The sequence below is a fragment of the Amphiura filiformis genome, chromosome 17, assembly GCF_039555335.1.
Source record: "Amphiura filiformis chromosome 17, Afil_fr2py, whole genome shotgun sequence".
Taxonomy (NCBI): Eukaryota; Metazoa; Echinodermata; class Ophiuroidea; order Amphilepidida; family Amphiuridae; genus Amphiura; species Amphiura filiformis.
In genome coordinates, this window is record NC_092644.1 from 43,040,527 (window position 1) to 43,065,666 (window position 25,140).

The 25,140-nt window shown below is 36.3% G+C and overlaps 2 protein-coding genes and 1 long non-coding RNA gene across 5 annotated transcripts in view; all 3 read right to left on the reverse strand.

The window, feature by feature from the left end:
- LOC140137829 (dual specificity protein phosphatase 12-like) overlaps positions 1-764 on the reverse strand; it is a 37,794-nt gene extending 37,030 nt beyond the window's left edge. Inside the window, exon 1 of one of the 3 annotated variants that reach the window (XM_072159621.1) lies at positions 625-764. The gene's annotated coding sequence lies outside the window, so the exon portion shown is untranslated. Of the gene's footprint in view, positions 1-522 lie in introns of all 3 variants that reach the window. The other 2 variants (XM_072159619.1, XM_072159620.1) reach the window with 2 other exon arrangements.
- A 1,983-nt stretch (positions 765-2,747) lies between these two features.
- LOC140137830 (uncharacterized) lies at positions 2,748-5,907 on the reverse strand. Its single transcript, XR_011856904.1, has 2 exons — positions 4,570-5,907; positions 2,748-3,076 (listed from the first exon to the last, which is right to left on the reverse strand). It is a non-coding gene; the product is annotated as an uncharacterized lncRNA (long non-coding RNA).
- Positions 5,908-9,148: 3,241 nt separating this feature from the next.
- Positions 9,149-25,140, reverse strand: part of LOC140137833 (medium-chain specific acyl-CoA dehydrogenase, mitochondrial-like) — a 28,151-nt gene continuing 12,159 nt past the window's right edge. Inside the window, exons 3-11 of the mRNA XM_072159624.1 lie at positions 23,478-23,575; positions 22,593-22,662; positions 19,113-19,213; positions 18,738-18,818; positions 17,972-18,211; positions 16,735-16,875; positions 15,778-15,873; positions 14,128-14,376; positions 9,149-10,054 (exon numbers count right to left, since the gene is read on the reverse strand). Of these exons, the coding sequence (XP_072015725.1) occupies positions 9,974-10,054; positions 14,128-14,376; positions 15,778-15,873; positions 16,735-16,875; positions 17,972-18,211; positions 18,738-18,818; positions 19,113-19,213; positions 22,593-22,662; positions 23,478-23,575 (1,157 nt within the window). The 3' untranslated portion in view covers positions 9,149-9,973. The remainder of the gene's footprint in view (positions 10,055-14,127; positions 14,377-15,777; positions 15,874-16,734; positions 16,876-17,971; positions 18,212-18,737; positions 18,819-19,112; positions 19,214-22,592; positions 22,663-23,477; positions 23,576-25,140) is intronic.

Below are 25,140 nucleotides of genomic sequence, written 5' to 3' on the forward strand. Positions count from 1 at the left end.
GTATATGCATAGTTCCAGGTAGTGCCGTACTATTACACTGACTTTCGTATTCGGTGAGGAGGACGATTTCAACCACCGGGGTCGTTTACCAACAGAGAGGTAGACAAAAACCGTTCCGCATGTCCAAACACTCAAGTATCAGAAGGATGGTCCACAATAGCGTGATTCACGTAACCTGAATAGGGATTAAAAAGCTGTCACGTAGAACCATGTGCTTCTATTGTCCAATTTGCCATCAAGATTTCATATGGAAACAGTTCAGACCCAGTACAAGATCATGTCAGAAATTAATATTTTGTTCTGGGTCTGATTATTCGGACTAAGTTCCAGGCATGACGAATTTTACGCGCTGACGCGTAACACGTACACGTTACCTTGCAGTCGCGTATACGCTACTGGAAAAGTGTGGATTAATCACAGATTAAAAACGGTTGGCTCCTGTACAAAGGTATAGGAAGAGTTGTTGAGAGTACTTTCATATAGTGTATCATGTATAAAAATTTTAATTTATTTTAAGCTTACCAAAATTAAGAATTTGATAGGCCTATTTTTACGTTGTACACCACTGACATTTACTCCCTTACCGATGCATATACTTTGAACTACTGCAGCTTTATAATTCACCATGTACAATCTCTAAATCGCCGTAATTGAGCTTTTTGAACGGTATTTCCCAACAAAATGCAACAAACATGCGACAATTTCCGTACGACTAGCTTTGTTGACATAGGCACACGAGCTGCATTTAGGTTTAAGGGCGCACATCACCATAAACATTACCATAAACAGCAGTAAAATACGTACAGTATTTTCTTCTTGGTTTCAGGGATGTCATTTTCTTTGGAAGGGGTGAGTCCCAAACATGTCGGTGACCGGAGTCAATTTTTTATGACCCCCCCTATCGTGGGCTTAATTTTTTTACAACCGATTTTTGGCAGGTCGAAAGGGGGGGGGGGCATGTGATTTTTGGCACAGATATTTTGGGCACCGTTTCTATATATTACACCCTAAAAAGGTGTAGGAAAACATTAGGAACACGTTCAAATATGCAAAATTTCCTGCTCGCTGCACTCGCATATGCAGTTTTTTAAGGATTTTAAGCGCTAGCGCCCTAAAAGCAACCTTTTTTCCAATTTTTTAATGCTTTTTCAATTTTTTGCGCCTTTTGTATTTCCTAATTGCTTTGTCACCCCATTCATTTTTGCCGCCCTGTTTTTGCCGCCTTCTTCTTCCGCCGCCTTCGCTTTTTGCCGCCTTACTTTGACCCGGGTGCTGGCGCCCCAAAGCCCCCCAAATACGCGCATGCATATGATAAGACAATTTAAGGTTTTAAATTTGGTGTGTAATCTTGGTGTGTAAAGGGGGGGGGCAAAGCTTTTTTGGCACGTCAAAAGGGGGGGGGGCAAAGGGTTTTTGGCACAGCCAAACGGGGGGGGGGCCAGTGATTTTGGCAGACCACTTTGAGAATTCACCACCCAGGGGTACACATAATTATTGCACAAAATATGGTCTGGATATATAAATGCAAGTTTGCAAGCAGGCAATCCCCATGAGGAAATCATTGCATATTTGAATGATTCTGTATTGTTTTCCCAAGCCTTTTTAGCATTTCATTTGAAATTTGCCCTGTATGCTAAAATGGCTTCCCCCTTTTTAACCCAGGTTTCAACATGCCATAAATATCCTTTTGGATTGGCGAGTATTCTTGCCTACTACGCCCCCCAATCCAATTTTACCATCCCCAGGTCTCATAATTTATTGCACAGCCCTTAGCTTAGGGAATAATTTTTTAACTTTGGTCAACAAATATTAAAGGAGTATTTTGTGATCCTAGCATCCTCTTTTTATGACATTTTTCAGTAGATATCCACGAAAAAAGCTTATTCCTATAATTTCAGTTGATTCCTATTTTGCGTTTGCGAGTTATGCATGATTATGTGTATTACACTGCTCCATAGGCCACTGTTGCAATTTCGTCCTGGTATACCAGAACAAAATTCAAATTTGACGATATTTTTGCTAAACGAATTAATCTGCAAGAAATTTTTGGTACATAAACATTATGTAGCCAGAGGTTTCCCAGTGGTGTAAAAATCTCAACTTTTTTTTGAGAAAAGTGGGTAGATGAGGATATGGATCACAAAATGCCGTTTTAAGACTTGCTACACCACTGGCCTCCTAGTATCAGAGGGGATATGGCACATTTTTTCTTGTTTTTTCTATGGGATGGAAAATTTAAGGTCGGCTTTGGAGCAAAGCTAGCCAGATGTGTAAAAATATGAACATGAGATATAATATGTGGAAAAATGATTGATCTTGCGGAAAATTGGAACCTGAAAGTTCTTTCCAATCGCCCACACTCCTCTGCTTTACACTAAGTTTTAAAATGGACACAAAAGCTCCCCCACATCATCATCTCAGAAGATGAAGATGTGGCATCAAAGGTATGTCTATTTTAGCTGGTGTCTTTAGAAATGGTACCTTTTTTGTGGAATGACTCTTGGAAATGGGTACTGTAAGAATTTTATAGTAGAATTATTTTGAATAGCTTTGAAAGATGGATCAATGAGTGTTACCAAGTGATGTCAAAAAAATCATGTCCCCTCCTTTACAGCATTATTCTATCTGCAATTTTCCTCCCCGTTTTGTTTCTTTGTGCTTCCAACTTCACCTTGTGCAGGTGTGTATGACATTCATAAATTTAAGTAGTAGAACAATACACAAAAGATGAGAAATAACACAATTCATTTGAAATTTGATGTGTCTGTCTGCAGGGGACACTTTTATTTCAAACAATTACTACATACCCGAGATACCTCCCACCAAAATCTGTTACGTTTTTGCATGCAGTTTTGTTCTATTTCAGCAAAGTGCAGCATATTAAATTGTTTTGAGGAAATATTTAATGAGTTTCTTTGTTGAATACAATCTTGTGTTAAAACATGAAATTATATGTAAAATCTCACAAGGAATTCTACCATCCTGTTTTATAAAATAATTATTTGCCAGATCAACCGGTTCATGCTATCTGTTTTCGGAACCACAATCAAAATGATCACAAGTAGTCAATAAGTTGCTAATGGCCATGCGTTTTGAATTGGGCCGGTAATGCGTTACATGTTTTCGCAAGATGAAAATTGCATGTTTTTCGTTTAGATATGAATATCTTTCACAAATTATACCCAACATATATAAAAGTATACATTTTCTGGCTGCAAATGAACCAAGGAATCCAAAAATGCGCTTTAAAATGACACAGAGTGTAACACTAAGGAGTTATGAAACTGAAAATACCAAATATTTTAGGGAAAAAATGTAAAATTTGACAAATTAAAAAAAACGTTAGCTTCACCCCACATATTTAAAAGTTCCATATTTGAATTCCTCTCAGTCAGAGCTTTAAATACATATATAACATCATAGGGTTCAATAAAATAAAATAATTTTATAGCTTCTTTCAAGGCATATTTTCCCATTGACTTCAATGTGTAACCCGAACGGAAAATAAAATATGCAAAATTGCTTCTCAAAGCAAATTAAGGGCTGGGGTATGAACGTTTGGACAGTATTTATTTTAGGACATTAGAGCACATCAGACATATCGAATTGCATTCTGAATACGGAGAATGTCTTTCTGATATCAAATAATTTTGATTTTTTGAAATTGCAATTTAATACACATTTTATGGCAAATCATTAAAATTGATATTTTTGATATTTAACAGTACTCGGTAAACTTTATAAATCTGATGATTTATACTTAAAGAGTATGTAGGTGGGATGAAAAGCCGACGATCAATTGAAAAGTTTGACCTTTCGTATTGAAGATATGGATTTCTTTTCCCCCTAAAAAAATTAGGTCTTTTTGGGAAAAGAATCCATATCTTCAATATGAAATGTCAAAATTTTCAATTGACCGTCGGCTTTTCCTTCCAGCTACATACACTTTAAGAATATATCATTAGATTTATATAATTTACTTCGAGGACTTTTATATATCAAAATTTGAAAAATATCAAATTTTTATAATTTGTCATAAAATTTGTATTATATTGTGATTTTCAAAAATGAAAATTATTTGATATCAGAAAGACATGCTTCAGATTCAGAATGCAATTCGATAGGTCTGAGGTGCTCTCATGTCCCACAAAAATACTGTCGAAACGCAATAAACGCCATTCTAGATCCCTTAAATTACCTGGAATATGATTGTATGGTGTTATAGTATGCAGTTTAAAGTGAATTGTAAAATGTGAAAAAGAAACGGACCTCTTGCATCATATGACCCACGGGGGTCACTTTTATTAAATTTGCTCCTCCTGATCCTCCTCCTCCTGATCCTCCTCCACCCCGCACATTATGCTAATTATATGCAAATTATTCAAATGTTAATAACTTTTTACAACTTTTTTAAGGTTTACTGTATTGGTCTCATCACAAGCTTTAATTTGACACCAAATATAACTACATAGCTACATATTAACTGAGAAAATTAAAAAGATGATCCCTAAAATGCCGCGCGCATGTAACATCTCCACCTATTTACTGGCCCAACTCAAAACGCATGGCCTAATAGGTGTGCAAACCAAGCGTGAATAACTAAGGTATGATGTATTCACTACGATGGCGAATAACATTCCCCTCTTACCAAACGTTAAGACTGGTATACCTACATATTACTAGGTATACTAATCTCACACCAAAAGAAAACCTGTATTTTTGGGTAATATATTATATACTAGTAGTAATTTTAATTTAACCAAAATGCTTTCAGAACAATTTTTGGATTAAAAGGCATTGTTACATTAACAATACCTTTGACTTATAATAATTAAGATATATGCATAAAATGGTATGCATGTTGCCAAGTATTCAACAATTATTATCAATTACTACAAGGTACAACACCGACATCTGACATTTCTTGTTTGGTAGAGATGGGTTTGCCTGTTTGATTGATTCTGCATTATCTTTTACCAAGCAACAGATAAGAGCTGCTGTTATAAAAGGCTGGTTGATGTGGGCTCAAATTTGCTACAGTTTGCACAGTTGCTACACACCTATGGCGGAAGAGCTGTTAGAACCCAACAATTGCCAAAGTGGGCTGATTTTGCCAAAAAATATGAGGGGGGCTGGGGCACCCCCTAAAACACCCCTGGATCCACTACTGGAGTAGAAAGCAAATTGGTATTACAATCATGCAAAATAAAATGTACAACAAAATGCATTGAAGTGCTTATATAAATACAATATTTACCAAAACATTGGACCTTTTACAAATCTCTTAACATAACCCTATTGCTGTGAAGTAAATACCAGAGATACTAAAAAGGTAAAATTGAACATCTCTTATGTTTAAAACTGCATAATATTGTTAATTTCCAGTTTATTTATTGGTTGGTTAGTTTATTCTTTCCCAGGTACGGTTATTAATTATTCCCATGTAGCTGGGGCTACCTTGGTACATAAAGCAAATTTGACGTTAATCCTATATTGAACCTTTTAAATGAACTACCCTCCTATACTTCCTAAATTACTAATTTTTGTTGTGCTAGCTGTTTGCATTATTTTCATCCGTGTCCTTTAACTTTTATTAAAGTGCAGTTTAGTAGCTTGTATATTCTAAGTGAAAACCTTTCACCAAAACAGTGTGCAATATTCATGTATCATTATAAAATTCAATCAATATGAAAGGTTTTTTTTGTGCAATAATTGAGCTCCCTACCAGTGCACTACTCTTACCTCTTTGACTTTTTATGAATTTGATTTAAATTGTGTTTTTATAATTCCTTTTTCTTTTAAGGCCAGAGTAATGGAAGACACATTCATCCACGACCGAATTTGAGATTTCTTGATATTTATCAACACTAAGATGTATTCTTTCACTTGAAACTGATAAAATACAACTTGCTTATATTTATTCAGTATTTTTGCTTGATTTATTTCACTCTTTTCAACTCTAAAAAGTCACGTGGCTCAAGACAGCTTAGTAAATTGGCGGAAATAATGAGTCAGAAATGCGCTGAATGCGAAATATTGTGATTACGCCATTAGCGATTCGCGTCAGGTGATCGCTGCGCAAGTCTGCGTGTATGTCAAACGCAGTCAAGGCGCATTCGGTATGTTGTTAACGCCAGCAAATGTGGTGTAAACAAAACAAAAATTTGCAGTCAAAATGCCACTTAGATTTTTTAATTATTTTGAATTTTGGGCGCACTGAAAGCAGATATTATAGATTCATTGGTGCAAAAAGATGCATATTTAGACCATGCACCATATACAGCTTTTACAAGTGTGAAAGTCTTACCGCTTTTAAAATTTAAGGACGTTTTGTGCATAATTTTGACATTTTTTACTAAAACGTCGATTTCTCAGAGTTCACTTTTGACAATATTATGCGATTTTTGTGACAAGATAACTTGAAAAATATGCAAGCAAAGGGTAAACTTTTTGCACTATCCTTTAGAGTTCATCAAAGTCTAGGGAAGGTTTTTTCATTTTTTCAAAATATTTGTTTTAAACAAAAATATACACCATTATGTGCAATTTTTAGCTTAATAGAGTGACAAAATGGCTTTTTTCACATGTTTTTTTCAATATTTCGAAAAAAGAGACGAATTTCAAAAAAATAAAAAAACCTTCCCCAAGTTCATGTCTCTTCTTCATGAAAAGCTAACTGATTTTTTTTTACTCCGCACGGATTTTTTTCTAAGTTGTCACAAAAAAATTGGGGTAAAAAAGTGAATTTTGTGATTTTTTCAAAAACTTGAGATTTTTGAACAAATCTGACGTCACCATGGGATTCCTTGACTCATTTCCTTTCCAAAAATGTATAGTTTTATACTTTGGACATACAATTCAGAAATAATGAAGCTCGAAAAGGTCCATGTTCTCTCCCATTACTCTGCCCTTAAATATGTTTTTTGATGTAGTAATATATTACTTTGAAATTGTACATAGATATATATTTTTATGTTGTATTAATTAATGTGTAAATTTTGATGTTTATAAATTGTAAATTGTGTCGCAATTCAGTGTTTTAATACTGCTATGGCATTTAATAAAATATACCTGAAATATAAATATATATTGACATTTGTCTCAAAAATATAATATTTTAACTTGAACATTGGGCCTGTCATATCAGGTTCAAGTTGAAGACATTATACAATATACATGCTCCATATATTCCTTTTATGCTTAGTGTTAACATACATTTTATTGATGGCAACAATCAATATAATGTATCCATAAAATGATGACCTTCTTGAATCCACAATTCACATACATACACGGTTGTTTGGTGTATATAGAATTAGCTTCTTTATTAACTAAATGCAAACTATAGATGGCGCTATTTATCCTAAATCATATTCCTTTCTTTGCAAGAGGTAGGTGATTATCTGCTATTAAAATACCTGGAATAGGTGAAACAAGCAACAAGGAAATTTTATAAACATATTTTATCAAACAATAAAAGGAATTATTTGTATTAAAAGCTTGAAAGAGTAATTTTCAGGAACTAAAATAGCGCCACCAATTTTGTCATTAATGGCCACATTTTATATCCGAAAAAGCTTTAAAAATTGCTATAAAAGTGAATAATTGTGTAAAAGAGGGGAAATTAAAGTTGTGAATGACTCAAAAGCATCTGTATACATTAGCATGATGTCGCTTTTAGCTGTTTAAGCCTAGAATTTAGGTGTACATTATGTTTTGTTTGAAAAACTAATAAATGATCCCATCAAACAACCGTGCATAACAGCCATGTTTGTACCATAATTTATAACATGCATCACATTGGCCCAGGCGTGCAATGTATTATAGATTGTGAAAGAAGGGTCCATATATGAGCCAGTATAAAGTTTATCATCTGTACATCCATATATACATGCATTAATCTACACAATATGCTTATTTTTATTTTTACTTTGTTATAAATATATATAATTTAATTTATTGAAATTAAAAGTTATTTCACACACATTGATCACATACCAAGTCCAGATTTTTTTTAATGATGGATTTCAACACACATGTATATATGACCCCAAGTTATCTCTGCATACTGACAAATAACAAGATTACTGTAAACCGTACCTATAAACCCTGTCAAGCAATTTGCTGTCCTTCGGTAGTGACCATGGCAAGATGACTTTGTACTGCAAGAAATGCCATAACACTGTCTTTCCTATAATCCTTTGCAATATAATACATCTCATTACATCAATGACACTCCCATTACATTTGTACAGGTTCCCTTTGTTTTCAATTTGAGAATATACTGGGTCGATAGTCAAGAAATAAACACATGTTGCAAGATGTGGATGTACTCTGTTGACTGTTCACTGAGGTACATTTCTTCACTATTGACCCATTTTGCACTAAATTGCAAATCAGTACAGGATATTGAAATGAAAGAAATGCATTATGGGCAGTGCAAGATATCTTCTTCGGCCCTCTACAGACAATATAATACAAAGGAATGGTTTACAGTTACACTACAGGATTCTCATGAGAGTAGCAGCGCTGCTACTCTCGAGTACCTACGTCGGCCACCAGACCCTTGTGGCCCAGCAAGCCGGCTGCAACTCGCGAATACCTCGTGGCGTAGGTACTTTGAAGGTACTCCGAGTACCGACACTGGTACTCACCTGCCAGGTACTCTGCAGCTGAGTACCGACGTGGGTACTCTGGCAAAAAAAAATGAGGCAAGCGGGTTGCCATTTCTTATTTGTTTCTGTTGCCATATTGTTTTATATTGATTAATATGTTCTTGATTTATCTTTCTTTTTATTCTTTGGGCATTTTTAAGCGGATAAGTTAAGTAGGCCTATTAGTAAATGAGTAAATAAATAAGTAAATAAGTAAGTAAATAACTAACTAAAGGAGTAAGTAAATAAATAAGGAAATAGGTAAACAAGTAAATAAATTATTAAATAAATAATTACCCAAAGAAGTAAATAAATAAATAAATAAATAAATAAATAAATAAATAAATAAATAGACAGGTAAAATAACTAATTATATAAATAATTCAACAACTCTTCTTATACCGTTGTACAGGAGCCAACCGTTGTTAAACCGTGATGAACCCACACTTTTACTGTAGCGTATCTGCTGAACGCTTGAGTGGGACTTCACGCGTTCTGCGAGAGCGCGTAAAATTCGTCATGCCTGGAACATTTGTGCGTATGCCAGCTTACAAGTTGAATTCAGTATTTTTCAGGTAGCGGCTAAACATTGCCGTTTTATTCTGTAGTTTTATTGCTGATATCAAAAGAGAAATCATCAAAGTTTTTGTAAGGCTGAGTGGCAATGATTAACTGACATTCCTCGTAAAATAATCGTGAATTATACAATATTTAGCTTCTTTTCGTTGTTGAAAGGGATTCAATCATGTTTCACCGTTGTTCATCACCGTTTAACAACTCGCGTCCGGCGCGTCTGCGTGGTTTACTTGAACGCGTAGTTGAACGCGCAGTCGGCCGCGTAGTTGTACCACGGGCGCGCGCGCCTTGAAGTCAATCAAAGGACTTTGGCGACGGAGTACCTCGCGGGTGAGTACCTTCACTGCTACTTCACTGCTGACACATGGGTACACCATGGATGCGGTTACTGTGCAGGTACTTCCGCTGAAGGGCCATCGGTACCCCGACCATGGTCTGCCTATAAGTCACCTACTCGGTACATCGCAGTTGACTCTTAGGTGACGCATGGTGGAGTATCGATGTAAGTACTTTGCTACGGGGGTATCTACAGTATGGTGGCCGACACTGGTACATTGGTGTAGTACCAACGTCGGCCACAAAGGGCTTGGGTACTCGGTAGTAGCAGTGGTAGTAGCCACAAAGTAGCATTGCAGCAGAGGTACTCCGTCGCCAGGAATCTTGTAGTGTATCTGTGATTCTACAGTACGCATATGAGAAAATCACAATGGTATAATAATTATAGTCTATATTTGAGTCGTTGATTACATTGCCATCTGTTTAGCTTTGGTGAGCAGCTCCCTGGATATAATCACCCTTTGGATTTGGGCTGAGCCTTCATAGATCTGTGGAGGAAAGAAAACAAACAAACAAACAATATATTAGAGGGTACATGCCACAAAATAGCTTTCCATAGACTTTACGTGCAAAATAGGGGTCACGTTTTAGGCTAAGTCGAGTTACGTCTTACTTTGAAATATATATTTGATATCATCTTAATCGGAACAAAATTCTGCATAACATATCTGAAAATGACACCATATTTTAGGTCTACTTTTTGAGAAAAATAGCGCTATATAAAAAGACCCGATTTTCCCGTGTTTACGTCCGACTGCTAACCGCGCTTTTGACCTCGTGTGTTCATGCGCTCATCATCGTAAACATCACTCAAATTTTCGCGTTTTCTGTTCAAATTAGTAGAGATCACATTCACAAGTTCTAGCAAAACACGATTTGCAACACTAAAATTGTTAATATTGTACTGATTTTGCACATTTTTTATGCAAAGTTGGGACTATAGTCGTGATAAACTTTTACTGGAAACCGCTTCACAGGCGGATTTAGTGGTATGAACCCTTGAAGAGGCTAAAACATCGTTTTTAGGCCTTGAAAATGATTTTGTTATCTTTTTCACTACATTTTGAATTAATTGTAAGAAATTTTGGGTTATTTTCTTTCATACTTTAGACAGGATGTCGATTTCAAGCACAAGCATGCTAGCCGACAATTGCCATTTTTCGTCATTTTGATGCACATGAATGCACAATGGTTGCTGATTTGCTATTTTCATGAAGATATTAATTGATGTTAAGAGTAAACGTTCTTTGAACATCTTTTACAAGTGCATAACTTCAAAATTAAAACATTCTCAGTACCTGCAGAATATTTAACTCTCTCCACGCGGGTGTCGACTGCAGACGACAAGTTTCAAATTTTATTTGAATTTTTCAAAATTTCAGAATTGTAAATTTTCATGACCATATTTGAAATCAGCATGAAAAATGCATTAAAATGAGTACAAACAAGCCTAGTATTGGTTCAGTGGTTCTTCAGATAGCTCTTGATATTTTGAGAAAATTGCTCAAAACTTGGACTTTTTATGTTGAAGCTTATGACTAGCACGCAAAGCATTAAAAAGACAAGAAATGTCAATCAAGTAGGCCTACCCCCCCCCCCTCCAGCGTCACTTTTAACCTGTTTTGTCCAAAAAGCAAATGTAATGAATGGCTATTTGAAATTAAATATTAATATAAATTAAACTTTGAATGTTATAACAATTTAAAATACTGGACAGTGGTATAAATAAAGCAAACTAGAAACTTAAATATCTTAAATCTAATATTTTATGTAATTTTATTAAAATTGAAGGCCAAAACTTGAGTTTAAATGACCAAAAATTGGTTAAAAAATAACAATGAAATTGAAAAACTTCTTTGTAATTTAAACACCAATAAACAATGTGATCAATATTGTGAAACTCTTCTTTATTCATATCAAGAGGCTTCAAACTTCTACCAAAATCGAACTTTTATTAAATTGGAAATAAAAGCAGGCCTATTCGCTGCAAACGCACATACAGCGAAAAACCTGGCGGCCCATGAACGCGCTTGTTGATGTCCTCCTCTTTTCTTCGGCGTGCATTTTAAATAGATAAACACGCCTGAAAACGCATGGAATTGCTCCTTAAAGGGTACATGCCACAAAATAGCTTTCCATAGACTTTACGTGCAAAATAGGGGTCACCTTTTAGGCTATAAGTCGAGTTACGTCTTACTTTGAAATATATATTTGATATCATCTTAATCGGAACAAAATTCTGCATAACATATCTGAAAATGACACCATATTTTAGGTCTACTTTTTGAGAAAATAGCGCTATATAAAAAGACCCGATTTTCCCGTGTTTACGTCCGACTGCTAACCGCGTTTTGACCTCGTGTGTTCATGCGCTCATCATCGTAAACATCACTCAAATTTTCGTGTTTTCTGTTCAAATTAGTAGAGATCACATTCACAAGTTCTAGCAAAACACAATTTGCAACACTAAAATTGTTAATATTGTACCGATTTTGCACATTTTTTATGCAAAGTTGGGACTATAGTCGTGATAAACTTTTACCAGAAACCGCTTCACAGGCGGATTTAGTGGTATGAACCCTAGAATTGGAGAGTGGAGAGTTGTCTGTTATTGACTCATTCTTTTCAATCATGGTAATCCTCACAAACTGTTAATTGAAATAATTTCCATTTTACATTTGACTCATTTATAGGATTACAACTGAAAGCCAATCTGGAAAGGGATAAATCCTGTCAATTCCTGTACCAGAAGTAAAGGATGACCACATATTAAGGGCAGAGTAATGGGAGAGAACATGGACCGTTTCGAGCTTCATTATTTCTGAATTGTATGTCCAAAGTATATAAAACTATACATTTTTGGAAAGGAAAAGAGTCAAGGAATCCCATGGTGACGTCAGATTTGTTCAAAAATCTCAAGTTTTTGAAAAAATCACAAAAATTCACTTTTTTACCCCAATTTTTTTGTGACAATAAAAAAAATTAAGTTAGCTTTTCATGAAGAAGAGACATGAACTTAGGGAAGGTTTTTTTATTTTTTTGAAATTTGTCTCTTTTTTTTATTTTTTTAAAAAAACATGTGAAAAAAGCCATTTTGTCCCTCTATTAAGCTAAAAATTGCACATAATGGTGTATATTTTTGTTTAAAACAAATATTTTGAAAAAATTAAAAAACCTTCCCTAGACTTTGATGTACTCTAAAGGATAGTGCAAAAAGTTTACCCTTTGCTTGCATATTTTTCGAGTTATCTTGTCACAAAATCGCGTAATATTGTCAAAAGTGAACTCTGAGAAATCGATGTTTTAGTAAAAAATGTCAAAATTATGCACAAAACGTCCTTAAATTTTAAAACGGTAAGACTTTCACACTTGTAAAAGCTGTATCTGGTGCATGGTCTAAATATGCATCTTTTTGCACCAATGAATCTATAATGTCTGTTTTCACTTCAGTGCGCTAAAATTCAAAATAATTAAAAAATCTAAGTGGCATTTTGACTGCAAATTTTTGTTTTGTTTACATCACATTTAGCTGGCGTTAACAACATACCGGATGCGCCTTGACTGCGTTGGACATACACGCAGAGTTGCGCCACGATCACGCGATGCGAATCGCAGCGTAATCACAATATTTCGCGCATTCGCGCATGTCTTACTCATTATTTCCGCCAATTTACTAAGCTGTCTTGAGCCATGTGACTTTTAGAGTTGAAAAGAGTGAAATAAATCAAGCAAAAATACGAATAAATATTAGCAAGTTGTATTTTATCAGTTTCCAGTAAAAGAATACATCTTAGTGTTGATAAATATCAAAAAATCTCAAATTCGGTCGTGGACGAATATGTCTTCCATTACTCTGGCCTTAAGGGAACTGATAGCAATGTTTCTTGTGGGACATGAGAGCATATCAGACACATCGAATTGCATATATCGAATAGTCCTGATATCAAACAATCAAGTCAAGATTTTTTTTAATGATGGATTCCAACACACATGTATACTGGGACTGAATATTTCCGCATATTGACAAGTAACAGATTTTTGAAATTTGTGATATAATACCAATTTTATAGCAAATTATTAAAAATTTATATTTTTGACATTCAACAGGCTTCAAAGTAAACTTTATCAATCTATCAATACTAAACATGTATGTAGCTGGGAGGAAAAGCCGACTATTATTGAAAATTTTGACATTTCGTATTGAAGATATACAATTTTTCCCCAAAAGACCTAAAAGTTCGAGGTATTTTGGGGGAAAACATTTATCTTCAATACAAAATGATAGACTTACGGATGTAATTTTGTTGCATTTATCGCGAAAATATCATGTTCCATGGGGTTCTGTGTGTGCCGCCATCTTGAATTTGAACCCGAAAGTGACTGATTCTTCTGAAGTTGGTCGCCACTTTTAAAGCTTTTTTCACTGAAAATTCACTTCTAATAAATGCCCCCTTTTTTTTTTTTTGCAACGCCAACAGGGTGTTTATTACAAACAATACGGTAAGTTCAAATTTCCCTCTGTTTTAGTGACAAACATTATGATCATAGAATGTCCCATTACCTGATAAATCTTGGCATCTCTCATTAGTTTCTCCACTGGATAATCTGAATTGAATCCATTGCCACCAAATATTTGCACAGCATCTGTAGCAGATTTGTTGGCCACGTCAGCAGCCATGGCTTTGGCTAGGGAGGCAAAATAGGTGTTACGACGTCCTTGGTCAATCTCCCAGGCGCTACGCATTGTCAACAAGTGTGATGCCTCGATACCGATAGCCATGTCTGCTAGCATGAAGGCTACACCTTGGTGCTGGGGAAACAAACACAAATAAACAACTCAGTATCTTACACATACAAATTAAAGCAAATATTGTAAGATTTCTGACAAATATTACTTTTTTTTGTCACAATATACCGTAAAGGTTCGACTAATAGTGCTATGGGCTTCCTTGACATAAGTGGAATTTTAGGCACAACCTAAAAACGCCTCCTGTAAAATTCCCACCAGCAAAAGTGCACGGAAGCTTAATGAATTCATGTTGGAATTTCAGAGGAGGGAGCTCTCTATTTGCACATTAAATTTACCTTACGGCAAAGGAGCCCAAGTGCGCCATTAAGCGAATCTTTACGGTATACATCTATTATCCTGGATGTTCCTAAATGAACTGTATCATCGGAAACTGAATATTTTGGGTATTTCAACCCATAGAGAAAACATAACTAAAGAACCGATGTGGTTGAGGAATCAGCTATCACATACTTTTTACATTTTGACAATTGACCGCTCCGTTTTTTAAATAAAAGAACTTTACGAAACTACATCATTTTCAATCCGTTCCACAGAGTCAATAAATATCAAGGACAATAGACTCCTCATGCACTGATGATGAGCAGTGATTGACACTCGAATACAGATCATCGATTGATATTTGAATCTGTAGAAAGGTTTGAAAATGAGGAAGTTTCGTATAATTCTAATATTTCATGAACTGTGTTTTCATTTGTCAAAATTCAAAAGGTGAGTGATAGCTGATTAATTTGTCAACCACACCAGTTAGTTATGTTTAGTTGTGGCATTAAAATAACCAAACAATTAAGTTTCTGACAATACATTTCTTTCAGGGACACCATGCATTCAGTAAAACAGATTTTTTTGAAAAAATTGAGGTCTTCCTCCTCAGCAAATCTTCTAGTACTGCTTTAAGGTTGGCTCATTAACTATGGACCATTATGAACTCCCGGTATGAACTCCTCCCTTATCAGATGTTTTTGTATGTCAAGTACTCAACTCTGACTGTATCCACTGTTACACATAATAGCTCTTTAACACCAGCAATGCAAAGGCAGGTTTTCTAAATATTTTCACAATATTGGTTTATTAGCTGAGAGACATTTGTAATCTTTAGAATCTTTGCAATAATAAAGATCCTTAAAACTACCACCTTAGCAACATATGAACCATTCAAGCAATGTTCCAGGCTATGGAATATATAAGACTGTGCTCAAAATAGGCTCAAAATAACATGATTTACACGCTCTAAACTTGAGTTCAACTTGGATCTGCACCTTTTGATGACCCAATTCCCTCCTCGCTCTATATATGGAAATAGGTTGACTGCACTTTGCAACAGCTTTAGAACACATCTGTAAAAATTGAAAAATCTATATGCTGTCAAGTTATTTAAAATAAACAAGTAACCAAACTACCTACCTCACAAATGTACCTGCCAAATGTTTTTCTTTCCATGGAATATTTAGTGGCCTCATCCAAAGCTCTCCTTGCTAAACCTACTGCTCCTGCTCCAACCTATGGGAGGAAAATCCAATTAAATAAACAAAAAATATTTTTAAAAAGCCGTTAAGAGGTACTACACCCCTGACCAATTTTGTGCCTATTTTTGCATTTTTCTCAAAAATTATAGCACATTGGTGACAAGTAAGATATGTGTATTATAGGGGCAATGACTACAACTACTACACTGAAAATTCAGCAACTCAAGGCAAGTAGTTATTGATTTATTGATCAAATATTGGTTTTCCCTCATTTTTGACTGTAACTCCACAACTGTTGTCTGTGCTGAAATAAAATTTCCAGTGCAGTAGTTGTTGTCCTTGCCCCTATAATATACATATCTTATTTGTCACCAATGCGCTATAATTTTTGAGAAAAATGCAAAAATAGGCACAAAATTGGGCAGGGGTGCAGTACCCCCTTAACATCCAAAACAAAGAAATAAGATGGGAGATGTCATAATCCATTATAATTATATTCAAGCATAATGATATGGGAATTTTCCCATATTGGATTGTCTCTTGTGGAGACCAAATTCATGGCTGGCCTTATTTGGTAACAGCTAATCCCATCCCATATAAATAAGGTTTTAAGTTGTATGATGCGGTGCACATGTCTACACCTTTTTCCAATATCCATTACTTCAAAGTTATAATTTGGTTCACCTCAAGTTTGGTAGTGACGTCAATGCTTCTTCGCGGTTGCACTGCAAGCGTGCTAACAAAACGCTCATGTACGCGTGCATGCACACTTAGGGCGTTTAACTTTACATGTGCGATTTGATACTGCGGCACAGGAAATATGTACATACGTTACTATCAAACTTGAGATGAACCAAATTATAGTAAATACATTCCTCATATACTACCAACTTACAAGTGGTCTTGTCTGGTCGAATGCTCCCATGGCAATCTTGAATCCAGCACCTTCACCAAGGAGGACATTTTCTTTGGGTACGACGACATCTTCAAATGTGATCCCTCGTGTGTCTGATGCACGCTGACCCATGTTCCATTCCTTGAGGTACAATAATAGATGAAAAAGATAAAGTTGAATTGGTAATATCTAGTGTCAAGCTATTCCTATCTACCCAAGCAACAATTCATTAGTTGGTACCATACTTGATAATGAATTAAGTCAAATCTTCCAAATCTGTGAGAAGATTCAATGTTTCATCAATACTAACAAAACACAGGCATGTAATGTGTTACTTCATTGCCACAATGGCACATGAATTATCACACGATTTAGTAATATAAAGCCAATTTCAGACCTCAATTCAGGCGTTTGAAAGGGCTGCTTGCATCAAGAATGCAATTTATGTTAGGGATGACACCGTTCAAGTAAGGAAGGCTGCCTGTTATAAACTAAAGAAATTTGTTAGTACTTCCATGATCCAGGTACGCGCTGGTTAAGTTCTCCTCCCCTTCTACGCACCCATGACCTATGGATCAACCGTCTTGTTATCAAGACCGTTGATCAACCAATTGGCATGATTCTTTATCACTTATGTGTTTACACCCGTGTACCACACAATCAACACAAAAATCATTGATCATCTTGTAATGTTAAGTGGCAATGATTAAACTGGACATCCCTCATGAAATGATCCTGTGAATTAGATGATCTTTAACTTGTTTTCATTGTTGAGAGGGATTCAATCATGTTTCACCGTTGTTCATCACCAATTAATAACTCGCGTCTGAGCTCCAAGCTCGGGAAGCGTGAGGTAAACCATGTAGACAATGCGGACGTATTGTTGTTAATTGGTGATGAACAACGGTGAAACATGATTGAATCCCTACATGGCCAATAGCATCCAGTGGTATAGGAGTGGAGTGGTATTCACAGCCATAGATACTTGTATTTGCTAGAATACAGTTCTACTCTGCCTAGTTAAACCTCTTCTATACCATTTTTCACCCTGATGTGACAGTGACGTCAACGCGTTGAAGCAGCTTTTTCAAGCGCACATCCATGTGGCGTCTTTAAGTGTGTGGCGGCGTACACCATCCCTTTGAGCGAACACTTGCTATTCTAAGCTGCGCCAAATGAAATGAGAGTGAAAAATGGTATACCCATTATGATAATGACAATCTGGGCTCCACTGTACCTTTCTCCCTGGAGTCAACCCGGGAGTGTCTCTGTCCACAATGAAGCCAGTGAAAGCCTTGGTAGCAGGTGCCTTAGGGTCAGGATCTGTTCTTGCTAACACAAAATACCAGCTGGCTTTTCCTCCATTAGTAATCCACATCTTGTTACCATTCAGGACATAGTCATCACCTTTCTTCACTGCCGTTGTCTTGAGACCAGCAACATCTGATCCGGCTCCTGGTTCTGTGACACAGTAGGCCTGGAATAGGATAACGTTTATTTGTTTTAATGCCTTAATTTAATATATTTGATGCAGACATGATATATAGTATAAGAAAGTTTTAACATGATATAGTTTAGCGCTTCTCAATAGGCGGCCTGAAGTCAGGTATGGCAGGTGCTAATATGACAGACACTTAAATACTAACTAAGCCCAAGTGCCTAAACAAGTGATTTTGTTTCTAGGATGCAGTATGTCTCTGTGAATAAAATTTCTGTGAAAATAATCATTGGCCTGACTTGAGAGGATTTACAAAAGTAATGTATGGTATTTTTTCACTTCACCTGTGATTTCCATTGCATATCTCATGTTATCTAATCAGTGATTTGGCAGACCATAGTTGTGACAATGAAGAGAACAAATGACAAACTTGCTAGCAATCTCCAATCTCATAAAGACACAATTTGACATTAAAATTACGATAGAATAAAAGTACTTTTATATATACATTTTTATTGTCAAATTTGACATGAGATTTTATGATTAATTGGAATACATTACTTACACACATGATAGGTTCCTCCATATGCCACCCTAGGTACTTCTTCTTCTGCTCTGTATTTCCAGCAAGGATCACTGGCATTTGCTACAATGCAAAATTACAAGCAAGCAATTTTTGAAACAACTGAAATCTTTATATCAACATAAAGGGGAACAAGCAGGAAAATGTAGGCATGCGTTTTTATGGTTCTTTTGAGGTTGGATATATTTCTATTATACTTGCTTCAAACATTTTGCTGCAGATTTTCACATTTCTTACTTTTAGGACCCATTAACAAAAAGAAAATATCACACATTAAAAAAAACCACAATTTAATGTAATTATCTTTTTTTTGATTCAAGCAGAAAAACCAGGAGTAGAGACAGAATACTAGCTTACCCCTAATGAGTTAGACTCCATTGCCGTACCAATACCAGTACAGCCATAGGCAATCTCTTCTGTCACCAAACATGCATCCATGATTCCTAGATCAAGGCCACCTGCGATGACAAGAAGTAAGGAAAATTCAATAACAATCAATCAGGTATAACTAGAACTACCTATCACACCCTGGGATTAGGGTTAGGGTTAGAGTCAGGGGTCAAGGTTAGAGTTAGGGTACATGTTAGGGTATGCTATAGTTCTTCCCACAATCAAAATTCTTTAACCTGGTCTCACCAGCTTTAAACATGCACTGTATATTACATGTACCAGGCACCTGCAATTGGTCGCTATATATAGATGCGATCGCTGTTGCAGACTCACTGAATGACAGGTCGACATTGGTTCACCCATTATCCATATGATTTCAGGAAGGGTTTAATATACCCTGATGCTGAACATGTCATGAGTTTGAGCTGAGCTTAGCATCTAACATTAATGTCTGACATTGAAATATCATGACACAATACAAGGGATGTTTTACAGCTTCATTAGCACTTCAAGTTAGTGACTTGATTCTATTAAGAGATCTGAGCGATTTTGGAGTACCAACCCTATAAATGGTTTGTGTGCTTTAATGCACTTAGACCAGCAGTCAAAAGCTGTATAGCCAAGTTCATGGTATGATGAATACCTGGTTCTAATATCATTTTTCAAAGGAAGCTGCAGCCATAGCCATAGCCCCCTTTTATAATTATTACGTGCTATAAAGGACTTAAACACCTTCAAAAAGGACTTAAAGACGCACCTGTTTAGTTCATGTTAGCTACACACACCATACTTTTGGCGCTGCTATTGCATCGCTATGGAGTTTCTCTGTGCTAATAATTTTGTTTCTGCAATTTTGTGTTTTTAAAGTTGTTCATAAATAATTTGTATATCATTGACTTTTATTGATTCTTAACGGGTTAGGCTATTTTAAATCGACTTTCGAAAAGTTTTTTGATACATTCATTGATTTCTCAAAAAGTAAAAATCGCAGTTTAACAAATAACGGTTCAAATGAAAGCCATTATTGGGGACTAATTGTTGTATCACTATGAAAGGCCTGACACCAATATAAACACTTGTTTCGGTGACCCAAGTTCATGGTCATTTCTGCTCACGCACTTTTTTACAGATGGCCTGGAATTTCATATTTCGGTTTCAGCGATTGCCCTAAAAAGGTATGTTTTTGACAAGCATTCCCGCTTGGAATGTAGATAGTTATTGTTGCTATTACTCTTCACGATTTTAATTTATGCCCTCTTTAGCCGACAATTTTCAATGCATTTTACACAATAGATACGCCGCTTGCATAAATACCGCTATTTTTAACAGTATCGTTTTTGTTAACCAACTTACCATCCAAATTAGTTCTCAAGACTTTGATGAAACCATAGATACCAAATCGGACTGCATGTGATGAACAGATTTTAAACTAGAATCAAAAGAACCAGCGTAGGCCCTCTCAAAATGTACTTTTTTAAAATATCGCGTTGTGATAAAAATGACTGCCTTTTCCTTGTTTTTTATAACAAGGAAAAGCTTTACTTACCTCAAACTTCACACGTAGTGTTGTCTCAGTGTCCGTTACTGGTTGGTATTATTCAGATTAAGCGATTTTCATGATTTACATTTGACCAACTATTTGCCCACACCGTGTACGAATATATTCCAAATATGGCGCTGCATTCAGTATCACACTAACAACAAGGTTATACTAAGGTGTGTAAGACTTTCTGACACTATATTCACGGTTTTTCTAATGGCTATTCAAACTAATGACAAATTTGGCTGGTTTGCGTTGTTCAATACCATTTCACCCTGATGTGACAGTGACGTCACATCCGGGGTCACGTCGGTATAAAGCTGGTTTCATACTACCCTGCCGCTTGCAATGAGCGGCGTGGCGCACACGCATTGCAGACAATCGGACACAGACAAGGCTTGTCATTGGTTGAAACGCTCTGCCGGGCGGCATTATACAAATTTTATTAGGCGCAGCATCACTCGCTGGAGTTCGATGGCGCTGGTGTACATACGCACGCGCTTAAAGACACCGCAAAGATGCGAGAGCGAAATAGCTGTTCACAACGCGTTGACATCACTGCCACATCCGGGTGAAAAATGGTATAGGTAATAGATGACTATGAAACGTCAAACTCGCCCCTCGATAAAGGTTGGCAATTGAAGCAGGCCTCAGTTTAGCGAACTTTGTCTAGTTTAATGCGATGCGAGTGCAAGCGCCGCTCGGACTGTGAAGGTTTCTGGATACCGAATATGGGTTTAGATTAGGCCTATATCATGTCCTCTAGGCCATATAATTTATTTTTGGAAAGGAAAGTCTAATCTCGGAGCCTATTCAATTGAGAAGGGACTGGATTTTGTCATAATAATATAAAAATTAATACTTGTCGTCCAAAACAAGAAAGAATGCCTCGCGATTTTTTTGATATCCTGCCATAGTATTTTAATTGATTAAACTGAACATGAAGCTATATCTTTACTAGCTTCATGCACTAATTTGCAGACCCGCCTGCCTTCTACATGTAGTGAGTACCACATTAGATTGTGTTTACAAGAAATAATAAGCGCTGCCTCCTCGAAATTTCTTATGCCAGCAGCTTTGATGATTAAATATTATCTACAACCCCGCACTCTGTGTTCAAGGCCTTTCTTTTATCTATTGACCTCAAAAGAAAGGATTAGAATGATCAGAATACCGTCCCTGACCCCTTTCCACACATTAATAATGAGTCGGTAAGGTAACGTGCTACCGTTATACTTCAACGAGTACGTATGGCCACTACACAGTTCAATGGCCTTATTGTGATCTGGCGGGCGTTTTAAAAGCACGGTCCCTGACTGCGTGGGCATATTTCCGGGCAAGGAACAATAGAGACCAATTGCCTGGCAATGACGTCACATGTAATCCCAGTCTATAGTGTGATTAGAACATTATAGGCTGGTGGTCACTATATATGCGATCAGTACGAAAAGTCCAATGCGATTATTAATGTATTTTCTAAAATTAAAAGAACCACTTTTTAGCGGAATTTTTGTAAGTTACACAGCTGAAGTTGTGAAAGGGTTGAAAGACTACAATATTACGGCATAAACAAGAATTTCTTTGTTTGGTCGTTATTCCTATAGGCTCATCCCTTAACATAATGTTTCATTCGTAAACCAATTTAAGTGTATATTTAGTGCATTTTAATCTTGTAGTTGACTTTTAATTTTGTTTAATATGTCGTTCTCATGTAAATCTAAGGTATATTTTAATAGTTTTTTAACATGTTTAAGCTTGTTCAGCGCTTTGAGTTTGTTTTACATTATAAGGCGCTTTATACATTTTTTTATTTATTATTATTATAAGGTTTTGAAAATTACAAACTTGGCTTAATCACATTGCATATATGCACCAATTATCACCGATATTGAACATATTTAACATACCAAATTCCTGTGGAATATGTGCGTTAATGAGACCAATATCCCATGCCTTTTTGATGATATCCGCTGGGAACTGTCAAGAAAATCATATGACAAAGATGTTATTGATGGTAATATATTGAACTGATGTAGCTGCCAGATTATAACATTTGTTACATACATATTCTTGAAACTATTTAAAGAACTGCACATAAAGTTTACAATTGCACAACACCTCAAGTTAAATCTTGCACAGACCCAATAATCAGGGCAGCCCTCGAATTAAGGATCTGAAGGGGCACGGCAACTTTCTTAGGGCAAGTTGAAAATTGCCTTGGATTTTCACTGAAAAGGCAAGGCAGCACGGCAGTTTGTAATATTTCAAGAGGGCATCATGGCAACTGTTGAAAATTTGAGAAGGGCACCAAGGCAAGTGAAGATAACACACACAAACATAGATAGATGATTTTATAATGAAGGGGCAGGGCTGGGGCACAGACGGCAACTTCATTAGAGGTCATGGCAAGTGACTGCCTTGGGTAAAGGACATATTTTCAGGGCATTACGGCAGTGGGGATGGGCACCCACGGCAAAATGCCATGGGTGCCGTGGGTTAATTCGAGGGCTGAATCAGGGTATGTCATGTCATTTGTAACATTGAAAAGGGATTATGATTTTTGGGATGCAGGAAATATGTTTTTTCTTTTTGACACAAAAATGGCTTGGTGGCTTGAGAGAGAAATTATAGCTGCTGATTTTGTACCATTGTATCAAGTAATCAAAGCTAACACAATTTGAGTTCTAATAACAAAGCAGCAGTACTTAGGTTAAAAAGAATTTGTGCCAATCCAGAAAGAATAGTCTTACAAATCTGCACCATTTCAATGAACACTGCCCTGTAACACCCACCTCTCCAGATTTATCATACTCAGCAGCCTTGGGAATAATTTCTTCTCTGGCAAACTTCCTGGCTACGTCCACATACTCTTGCTGTTCAGATGTTATCTCTGCCGTAAGCAAAACAACACACAATATTATATGATAACATAATAATATTAATGTAAATTTGTTTTTTAACCCTTTGAACCCTGGCCTACCACATAGTCCCGTACATCCAACCCTGAGCTTCCTAATGACCTTGAAAATTGCCTCAGCATTGTGCCCGTCACGCCAAAACAAAAGGTCTCCGACCCCTGAATCCCGGTCTCCCAGATAGCCAAAGGATTCCGATGTAAACAAAACATATCGCAATTGATGTTACGTGAGCCGCTTTAGCGACTCTTGGGTTTTGACACACCATGGTAGAAGCCTCTATAGTGGCTCGTCGGGACTACGGTACAGGTTACCGTGAGCCACTATGGCGGCTCGTCGGGTTCAAAGGGTTAAGAATCTTATAAGGATTTTTATGCGAATCAAAGTTGATTCCTGCTTAATTGCAAAGTTAACGCAGTAGATAAATTGCTAAGAAACACCTTTACAAGAATCTTGCAGTGTGCAAACATCCCATATGGATAAGCTACAAAGGCTGTGGCACTGGCACTCTCATGTTTGCTGGCCCAGTGATGACTTTTCCAGCCCATTTGTACACTCTGAAGTCAAGCCAAGACTTGATTGGTTGAATCTTAGAAGTGCATTGCTACTATAACCATGAAAGTACAGTATAATACATGAACAATGTGTTTACAGTAAACATAATTGAATTAGACCAAGGGCACAGTGGTTACTTTCTAAACATGATGACAGACAGTCATCAAAAGGAGCTACCATTTCAGTTGAAGGTACTAAATTCCAACTAGTTAGAACTCATATAATAACAATTCAATCTTTTTCAAGTCAGTTAGGGAGCGCTACCATCCAGCATCCACTACGTTCTGAAATAATGTATAATGTTTAGAGAATAAAGGTATTATATTTAGCCCCTGGAGTGCATCTTATCGTCTCATATAACACGGGCGACATTATTATTTTACGTCAAAAATAATGATGTTGCGTGTCATTCTCATTCTTAAACACTTCAATTCAAATAAATATATGAAGTATACCAAATTTTAATCAAATTAAATCCTACATTTTACAAGGAATTATCTAGGGCTTAGAATTGATCAGTCCGTTGTTGTTATGCACCTCCGATTGGTTCAAATAAGCGCGTACGAGTATATCGCTTTGACACACATGTGCTAAAGTGTGTGCTATCTTGTCATATTACATAGGTAAGAAGTTAGAACCAATAGATTGCAAGAATATTCTCAAGTGTTTAAGAATGCAGACAGTATTTTGTGGGACCTGAGAGCACATCAGACACACCAGATTGCATTCTGAATATGAGGAATGTCCTTCTGATATCGAATTTAAATTGAAAAAACAAAACAAAATTGACATTCCTTTTACCATGCAATTGTCTGGTGCTTTCAGGTCCCACAAAAATACTGTGCAAATGTTGCTATCCGATCCCTTAATAGTTAAAAACAAACATGAAAAATGTTTGGCAAACAATGTTATTAATTACCGTATCCTTTCCATTAACTGCTCAGGGCGCTTAACAACATCCTTTTGGGTGGGCGCTTAGATTTGA